General features: G+C 47.1%; 1 protein-coding gene across 2 annotated transcripts; it reads right to left on the bottom strand.

Annotated features, from left to right (window-relative positions):
* On the bottom strand, positions 1-3,025 carry LOC129145611 (class I histocompatibility antigen, Gogo-OKO alpha chain-like). 2 transcript variants are annotated; one of them, XM_054694242.1, is made up of 7 exons: positions 2,955-3,025; positions 2,362-2,644; positions 1,946-2,221; positions 1,095-1,370; positions 855-974; positions 543-575; positions 1-423 (listed from the first exon to the last, which is right to left on the bottom strand). In XM_054694242.1, exons 3-7 carry the CDS (start codon positions 2,199-2,201, stop codon positions 407-409), a joined length of 702 nt encoding a protein of 233 aa, XP_054550217.1. In that variant the 5' UTR covers positions 2,202-2,221; positions 2,362-2,644; positions 2,955-3,025; the 3' UTR covers positions 1-406. The 2 variants fall into 2 exon arrangements, with proteins under 2 accessions (XP_054550217.1, XP_054550216.1); XM_054694241.1 differs by having other exon boundaries at positions 543-974.
* Between the last annotated feature and the right edge of the window lie 6,993 nt (positions 3,026-10,018).

Below are 10,018 nucleotides of genomic sequence, written 5' to 3'. Positions count from 1 at the left end.
ATATATATATATATATCCATGCTCCTGTCTGGGCAATAGTGTTTGCTTTCCCATCAGTAAAGGAGTTCAGGTCACAGTGTGGGAGGAAACATTTGCAAATCACAAATCTGATAAAGGACTGTATCTACAAATAATGCCTAAAACTCAATGATCAGAAAGAAATAACCCAATTTTAAAAAGGACAAAATAGTGTAATAAATAAATAGCACTTCCTCTATAAAAATGTACAAAACTTCCATACAAACAGCAACTGTAGTCATAGAAAAGTAAAAACATGAACAAATGCTCAATATCACAGTTAAGAACAACAGTGACACCATCACCCTGCTGTCCAAGGTGTGCACAACAGGAGCCTCATCAGGTTCATTGTAAAAGATCCTTAGGGGCTGAGAGACATATCAGAGCCCTAGGCATTGTCGCTGCCTGGTTGAGAACAAAACAGAACCTGGTCAGAGATGAGACCACAGGAGGGAGTGATGAGGGTGACTCCCCCATGGAGTCCATCTACACTGTCCCCAGGGGCTCAGGGATCAAACATTTACCTGCAACCTGAGTGTAGCTTCCTCCTTGTCCTCCTGTGGGAAGAAACATCATGTGAGACCAGGGAGCAGTCAGGTCAGAAGACCTAAAGGAATCTTCTAATCCTGCAGAACAGGGAAATTTCCAGAACTGTGAGTAAAGACCCAGGTCAGGACTGGGGAAAATGAGGAAAGGAAATGAGGGGGGACTGGACCAAATGCCCTCTGGGCAACACCCGTGTGTGTGGATGGTACTTCCCATTAACCAGGCAGGACAAGTTCTCCCTGGGATGTGAAAGCCCTCCGTGGACAAGATCACCCCACTACCTTCCCTACCTGAGTTCTTCTTCCTCCACATCACAGCTGCAGCCACTGCAGCTCCAGTGAGCACAGCTCCAAGGAGAACCAGGCCAGCAATGATGCCCGAAGTAGGGATGAAGGACTGAGGAGGGGGCACTGGAAGGGAAGGGAAGATCATACCCTGAGCCCCAGACCTTATCCGGACCCTCTGAAGGGCTCCAGAAGGGCTCCTGATGGCCCTGAGAACAGCCTCAGTGCCCACATCCTCCTCCTCACCCCATCTCAGGACTTGGGGCTCCAGCAGCCCCTCATGCTGCAAATGGCACGTGTATCTCTGCTCCTCTCCAAAAGGCACCACCAGAGCCGCCCACTTCTGGAAGGTTCCGTCTCCCCCAGGCCTGGTGTCCACCAGCTCCATCTCCTGGGTCAGGTCCTCCCCATCTCGCTGCCAGGTCAGGGTGATGTCCGCTGGGTAGAAGTCCAGAGCCCAGCACCTCAGGGTGACCTCATGCTCAGAGGTGGGGTGGTGGGTCATGCGTGTCTTTGGGGGATCTGAGGTGGTAAATCAGAAAACTCACTTTGTGTTTCCTCCATGGACACTGAAGAATCCTCATGAGACCATCCTCACAATAGACAAGACAACTGGTGTGGCAGGAAGAAGCATAAAATGTAAAAAAGAGGCTAATCTGGGGGGATCTGTGAGATTCTCCTATTCCTTAGAAAGTCCTAGAATGAGGATGAAAACCCAGGGTAGGATGAAGCAGAGGGAGTGGAACACAGACTTTTTATTCCTGACCTGGGTGGAAGGTGAATGAACAGAAAAGCAGGAATCACATAACTGAAAATGTTCTCAGACCAGAAACAAGACTGAGAGAGAAACTCGTGGTTCTCAAACAGGCCCCTGGTCAAAAGGACCCGGTGACATGTGATGTCAGGGACTGTCTGTCTTTCTCAGGAGAGACTGGATCCCTTCACTGTCCTTCAGGAGAAGCAGGAGTCTCTGGGAGTCTCTCTAGGGCAGAACATGAAACCCAGGGGAGTCCCCCCTCTCGGGACTAGAGAGAGGACTCATTTCCCGCAGTGACTCCAGGCAGGGGAGGACTGGGAGGCCTCCAGGCCCCTCTTACCCGTGCGCTGCGGAGTCTCCTTCCCGTACTCCAGGAATGTGCACAGCCACCTCAAGCACTTGCCCTTCTCATAGTTCCTGAATTTCTCTGCCTCACCCTGGGTCTCCCACTGGCGCCGGGTGATCTGAGCGGCCGTGTCCGCCGCGGTCCAGGAGCGCAGGTCCCCGTTCAGGGCCAGGTAATCGGCGCCGTGGTAGGCGAACTGACTGTACGCGCGGAGGAGGAACCCGTCGGGCCCCATGTCGCTGCCACACATCCTCTGGAGGGTGTGAGAGCCTGTCCAGAATGAAATGGGGTGAAAGTCCCGCGGGCTGTTCCCGGGCAGGCTGCAGAGAAGCCTGGAGGGGGAGACCCTGAGCGACCCCCCGTCCGTGGGGATGGGGGTGCTGACCCGGCCCGCACCCGCGCCAGCTCACCGCTCTCGCTCTGGTTGTAGAGGCCGCGCAGGGAGTCCAGCTGCGCGCGGTACCACAGTGTGCTGTCCCTTAGGATCCGCGTCTCCTCGTCCCAGTCCTCCTGCTCCACCTGCTCCGCCTGCTCCGCCCAGGGCGCCCGGGGCTCTGCGCTCTGACCTGGGGAGTCGCTGTCGAACCGCGCGAACTGCGTGTCGTCCGTCCATGTAGCCCACGATAATGAAGCGGGGCTCCCCGAGGCCGGACCGGGACATCGCAGTGTGGAAAAACCTCATGGAGTGGGGGCCTGGGGGCGGGAGGGGAGACCAGGGCTATTCTTCTCCCCTTCGGGGGCTCGAGTCCCAGGGGGGCGCCCACGAGACAGAAAGTGGGTGAAAGACGAGTGAGACCGAAAAGCGGCTGCGGGACGAAAATAGCCGAGACTCGGGGGGCAAAAGGAGGCTGGGGTCTCGGGGGGACGGAAAGGGGCTAGGACAGGGCTGGGCCGACGTGGGGGGACAACTAGGGCGGCGGCGAGGTCGCGCCTTTCCCACGTCCCGCCCACGCCCTCGCTCCCGCCTCTGGTAGCGCCCTGTCCCCTCCCGACCCGCACTCACCCGCCCGGGTCTCCCTCGGGGCCGCGGCCACCGCGAGCAGGAGCAGGAGGGCTGTGCCCCGCATCCCCCAGGACGCGCCTCCACCCGGGCTGGGGAGACGGAGTCCCGGCGGGTAGGGAGGGCTTTGGAACAGGAGCCGCGGGGCTGCTGATTGGCTGCTCTGGAGACCTCCAGGCAATGGGGAGTGAGACCTGGGGTGAGTCACCAGTATCCAGGAAGGAGGACAAGCCCAGGCTGTGAGAAATGAAACTGGGGAGATGAGGAAGCCCCAACAGTCACCTTCCAGCCCCAGACAGCGCCCTGGGGACTGAGACCTTGAGAACCACCCCTCCACCCCTCCACCCCCCGCCCAGACATGCACGAAGATCTTTGTCACACTGTTGCCTCCCTGAATCCAGGCCCAAAATTGGGTCAGCGTTTCTCAATTTTTTTTCTTTCTCTGCAGTCTCACAAATTATTACGGATCCCATGTATAACTTTTTTTTTTAAAGATTCGTTCATTTATTTATACAAGCACTGGGTACAGTCAGAAGTGCGGGAGGATGAGAGAATTCACCAGAGCCAGAGCGGGGAGCAGAGCAGGCAGAAGGACCGAAGTACACTGCTGAGGGGAGTGGTCTGCGCCCCATGTGGGACCCTCCTCTGGTGGCCAGGGAGCAGCCAGGGATCGAATTGGCTCTTCAGAGGCTGCGGGCAGCTTTGCAACCCAGTGCTCAACCGCTGCGCCACCAGGGAGGCCCTCCCATGTAAATTTTTTATGTGGGTTATAGCTTTAAATATTTACTTTACTAGAATAAAACCTTTCAAAATGATGTTATTACTTCTTTACTTTAGAATATTGATAACCAATGTATGCTAACAAAGCATTTTGTAAAGATTTATTTACCTATGCCTAGAAGAGCTGGGGTGCAGGCCAGAGATGCTTGGGGTGAGAGGATTTACCAGAGACGGAGGGGGAGCACATCAGGCAGATGTACTGAAACACACTGCTGAGGGGAGCAGCGGGCTAGACAGGAGAGGTCTGCTGCACTATATGGGGTATCTCCCTGGCCAGGGATTGAACTCACGCTGCAGTGCCTGCAGGTAGCTTCATAGGTTGCCTCTTAACCCTTTGCACCACCAGGGAGGCCCTAACAAAGCATTTTTAAGAAAATAACTTTCTGTAAATATAAGGATAATTAAAAGAGGGGAACTTTCACATTTTATATTTATGCAAGTGTCATTTTTGTCTCATTAGAAGATCTTTTATTTTCATAGTTTCTTCTACATTTAATGTTTTGTTTGAAATCTATGAAAAAATATACAATCTCATGGAAATATGTAGGGATAGTATTTTAATAACCTCTTCAGATTATGGATATTCAACTTTGTTACAACTTTCATACTAAATCATAACTTATAAGTAATATTTTCTCAAAGGTTATTTGCAAAGTGAAACCTGAAACAATGTCATTGAATATTTCCTATTGTTATATTAACTCCATACATTCTCTTGTATATTAACGGATCTTGTACAATTGTATGATTTTTTTTTAAAGTTACCTATTGTTTCACTATGTGTATATAGATATACAGTGTTAATTACACCGGGGTCAAGTTATCTAAAATCACATGCTTTGTTTTTTACCACAGATCCCAAAAGAAAAATTAGTCTACATACTGTAAGTTGTCAAGTATATAATAACAGGACTCAATTTTCCATAATTTTGGTTTTCTCTGGGAGTTTACATTTTATCAAGGCAACAAATGCCATCAGTTGATTTTTTGATTTTTTGATTTTTTTTAATTAATATTTATTTTATGTCAGTTGATTTCTTAAAGGGACAGACTCACATTCATTTTCAGGAAAGTGTCTGCCAATTCAACTAATCTAAGTAACCATGGTTTTAGCTATTCATTCCTTCAATTAAAAATGCTATTGCCGGGCCTCCCCGGTGGCGCAGCGGTTGAACACTGGGTTGCGAAGCTGCCTGCGGCCTCTGTGGCGCCGGTTCGATCCCCGGCTGCTCCCCGGCCACCGGAGGGTCCCAGGCTCGTCCCAGCAGTGGACTCAGACCTCTCCTGCCGCCTCGCTGCTCCCCCAGCCTGCGCAGCCTCTGCTCCATTTGGCACTCTGGCTGCTCTCAGCTCTCTGCCTGCTCTGCTCCCTGCTCTGGCTCTGGTGAATTCTCTCACCCTCCCATGCTTCTGACTGTACACAGTGCTTGTATAAATAAATAAATAAATCTTTAAAAAAAAGATATTGCCTAAAAGAAGAGGCTAATTCATTTCATTTTTCTCCCTGGGACAAGGCCCTTTGGACTGTAGCAGACATGCCTTATGTGAACGTCCTTGTCATCGTTTCAGACCTTTAAAAAATGTGGATTTCAGGATGATAAATAGAAAATATGCTTTCGTGATTTAAACAGGACATTTTGAAGTGAAACTGGTTTGGTTTGGATTTTTTTTTTTTTCTGTGAGAAGTGGTGGTGAAGAATGACTACTACTGCAGTTGGTACTATAATTTCCATTCTTACTAAGTTCTACCTTAGCAAATGTCAAAATAATGAAAGGCAAATGGTGTCAAAGTGATGTTATAAAAATAGTTTTGTCCTCCTGGATCCTGTAAAAGGTTCTGGGTGATCTCAAGGGTTCCACAGACCTACTTTGGAAATGCTTTTCTCAGTGAACCAGGGGGAGTCTCCCAAGTGTTCTCTGCCTTTGTCTCTTATTGAGCTCCCAGAATCCATCTCCTTGGTTTGGATGTCCTATTTCCGAAGTTTTTCTTAGAGCTTTGCCCCTGGATGCCTGGAAGAGAACTCATTCCTCAGAGATGATGAGAGTCCTTGGTCTGAGAAGGGAGGTGGAGAGACAGGTGCTTCCCTTTGGAACTGAGACTGTTTGTGTCTGGAGGCACCAGACCCACTGATAATCTTTTTTGATTTTGTTTTTCACCTGCTTAATATGTATTTCCATCGAGGGACCTCACCTCATCTTTAAGAGAGATAATACTGGCCCCTTGATTTTACATGTGTTTAATGCATCTGACTTGATGCTCCCAAAGTGTGGCAGGCTGCGCCTCCCATGCTGTCTCTTGACATGGTCTGGGCATTGGGGGAGACTCCCTAGAAGCAGGGAGTTCCTGTGCTCCCCCAAAGAGGGAAAGTTGTACTTCCCAGAAGAGGGGAGTTCTTGCACTTCCCAAAGAAGATCTGAACTAGGGAGTCTCCATGGCAAAGCCTGCTAAAGCTCTCCTCTTTGTTCTTGGTTAATGCAGAAGTTAATTAGTAATTGGCATATGAAAACCCAATTCGGACCTAGACATTAATTGATTTGTTATTCTTACACCTGAATTAGTATCAAGAAAGTAAATAATGCAAAAGGTATAGCTAGGAAAGAAATGTTTGGCCCTGAGAACTATGGAGAACATGCTGCCCTGAACCAGCTGTGCTTGGAAACCATAGCCTAACCTGGCGGGTACCTGTTTGTGGTAACAATACATTTCCTGGTGTAGGCAAGAGGTCAATAGTTCGCAGGCCTTGTGGAGGTTAGGAATTTCTAGTTAAGAGTTAGACTTCAGTAGAACTTACATAGATTTGATAAGTTGTTTTAGACCACTTTGAAGTAATTAATATGTTAACCAAGTTAATTGAGTACTAGGAGATAGACTGATTTTAGTAATTGAATATAGAATAGGAATTTTACACCCATTTTTGTAATTGGGAAAGTTTAATTGTTGCCAAATGTTGTGCTGTCTTGTATGATTGATCATGCTAGTAAATGAGCTATACCTAGGAAACTAATTGTTCTTAGGTTACCAAAGAAATGACCTACAGATGTAAGGTCAAGGGAGTCTTTACATGATCATGAGAAAATATGTATTGATTGTCTTTGCTCTGCTTCAATGCTTACGCTGATGTATTCCCACCTCTTGCCTTCAGGTATAAATAAAGAACCACTGAGACCCTCAGTAGGAGATACTTGCATGAACTAAGGTGTCTGTGTCTACCTCACTTCTGCCTCGCGCCACTTCCCCTTAGCCCTCCGAGAAAGAGAAAAAACTTTCACCGACTCCATCGTCTCCTTTCTGAGATCCCTGACACGACTTCTAGCTGGAGCTGGTCTCCAGGACCAAAGCATGAAGAGCTGTGCTATCCAACAGAAAGTTCTGGAAGAAAAAAAATGTTCTATATTTGTACTGATCTATATGGTGCCTCTAACTATTGAACACTTGAAATTTGGCTCATAAGCTGAGATATTGCATATTTTACTATATATCATTTAAAATTAAAAAGCCATATGTGGCTAGTAGCTACCATATTGACAGTACATACTGAACTTCCAGTATCTGCCCCCCAATATTTATTGTATAATAAAATTGTATAGTAAAATATAATGTATAATAAAATTACCTTCATGTGGAAGTCATGGATTTTTCTACATGGGTTTTTGTATATCCTTAAAAAATGGCATATCCAAATAGTTTAATTAACATGTATTTTAACAACAGATGGAGAGGCAAGATCCCAAATCTGAATACAAACTCTGTCTAATCCCTGAATGACCACTAAACTGTGCTGAGGTGTGGGACACTCAAGAGAAACTGCTGGAAAACCAGAAAGAACTTAGAGGACGTTCTACCCTTGAGTGACAGACTCATCCTGGTGCAATCTGTGAATCTGCACCTAAGACTGATGACTTCCCCAATCCACACAAGCTCAGAGAACCAGAAGCAAAAACCTTACTGAATTGAGGAATCAAACATCAGATTTGGTGGCTGCATTTGGGTATTTGGGTGCACCAGGAACAAGTGAATGGAAGCCAACATCTGGATAGACACTGTCCAAAACCTTGGTTGAACATTGAATCACAAGGAAACAAGTCAAATCCTTCAAGACCCAGGATGAAAATGCAGCAAGTGGAGACTGAAGCAACAGAGCAGGGGTCCAGCTGTGCACACCTCAGGGGCAGATTTTTCCTGGTTCTGGCAAATGTTCAACTTCAGTGGGGAAGAAAAGGAATCCTCAGAAAAATAAAAAAGATTCCAGATGTGCTAAATCTTAGATCATTAATGTATTTGGAATTAAGTGTGATTTCTCCATGTTGCTTGTTTGAATAAAGCCTGACCACTCTCTACAACGTATCAGAATACTTCTCTCTCTTTGACAAAAGGATATAAATATTTAGTGGCCAGATGATGGACAGTAGAAGTTTTTCAAATGTCCACCGTTTTTTTTTTTTTTTTTATGCTCAAGAGGTCAAGACCAGTTTCCCTCCTGTGAGTCCCTGGACTTGCTGGCTCCCTGCTCATGGAGGAGGCTGGGGCGCCTGCACCACTTCACAGTGAGGCTCAAAAGGTGCTGTGATCTCCTGCTTGATCTCTCCTGCTCACTCTCTCCTGCCGCGCTGCGTGGCCACTCAGATAAGTTGACAATCACATGGTGAGGAAGTGAGGCTGTGCATGAGCCAGCAGCCACGTGCTGAGCCTTTACGTAGATCCTTCCATGTCCATCAAGCCTTTTCTTTGGCCTGACATCATGATTGCAGCCTCGTGAGACCCCGAGCTGGAATCACCAAACTGAAGTGCTCTGGACTCCCCACCCACAGAAAATGTGTGAAATACCAAATCGTTATTGTTTTAAGCTGCATACCTTTAAAGTAATTGTTACAAACATGTAAATGACTAATGCACCAGGAGCAACAATTTGATCAATGGCTGGTTTCTCTTAGGAACAGCAGAGGACAGAAGAGCCTGCAGTGAAATACTCAAGGCCCTCTAGGAAAAGGAGGCCAAGTAAGAATTCTATATCCCCCAAAACTGTCCTTCAAAATAAAGTTGATTTAGGGGCCTCTCTGGTGGCACAAGGGGTTAAGACGCAGCACTATGAAGCTATCTGCAGCCACTGCAGCACAAGTTTGATCCCTGGCCAGGGAGGTGACCCACATGGAGCAGCAGACCTCTCCTGTCTTGCCCGCTGCTCCCCTCAGCAGTGTATTTCAGTACATCTGCCTGATCTGCTCACCACTCGGTCTCTGGTGAATCCTCTCAGCTCCTGCATCCCTGTCCTGCACCCCAGCTCTTGTATGCATTAATAAATGAATCTTTTAAAAAAATAAAGTTGATTCAAAAAATTATTCATGTCCTTTAGCATTTATTTAAATTTTCCTACCAGCTTTCTGTATTATTATAATTTGTATAGTGGTAATGATTATAAAATACAGAGTCTGCAGAGGCTGTGGACAGCTTCACAGCACAGCGCTAAACCCGCTGCACCACTGGGGAGGCCCCATCCTTAAAATTTTTTTAAAGATTTATTTTTATTTGGGGCCTCCCTGGTGGCGCAGCGGTTGAGCGCCAGGTTGTGAAGCTGCCTGCAGCCTCTGCAGTGCAGGTTCCATCCCCGGCTGCTCCCCGGCCACCAGAGGAGGGTCCCACATGGCGCACAGACCTCTCCTGCCACCCGCTGCTCCCCTCAGCAGTGTACTTCGGTCCTTCTGCCTGTTCTGCTCCCCGCTCTGGCTCTGGTGAATTCTCTCACCCTCCTGCGCTTCTGACTGTACCCAGTGCTTGTATAAATAAATAAATAAATAAATAAAAATCTTTAAAAAAAAAAAAGATTTATTTTTATTTATTTATGCATAGAAGAACTGGGGTGTAGGCCAGAGGTGGGTGTGTGTGAGAGAGGATTCACCAGAGACAGAGTGGGCAAGAGAACAGGCACCAGAGAACAGGCAGTCTGACTGAAATACACTCCTGAGGGGAGCAGCCGGTGAGACAGGAGAAGTCTGCTGAGCCATGTGGGTTAGCACCCTTGCCAGGGATCAAACTCATTTGCAATGGCTGCCTATACTTCATAGTGCTGAGACTTTAACCCTTGTGCCACCAGGGAGGCCTCCATACCCTTAAATTTTAACAGTCTAATTCCAATTACTAATATATTAGTTTACACAAATACAGAATGTTGAAACTATTTAGGCTTTTTTTGTGCTAATATATTTTTTTTTGTGCTAATATTTTTTTTTAAGATTTATTTTTATTTATTTATTTATTTATACAAGCACTGGGTATAGTCAGAAGCGCAGGA

This window comes from Talpa occidentalis, unplaced genomic scaffold (genome assembly GCF_014898055.3).
Source record: "Talpa occidentalis isolate TD23 unplaced genomic scaffold, MPIMG_talOcc4v2.1 talOcc4.13, whole genome shotgun sequence".
NCBI classification, from domain to species: Eukaryota; Metazoa; Chordata; class Mammalia; order Eulipotyphla; family Talpidae; genus Talpa; species Talpa occidentalis.
This window is presented reverse-complemented; position numbering and strand designations above follow the sequence as displayed.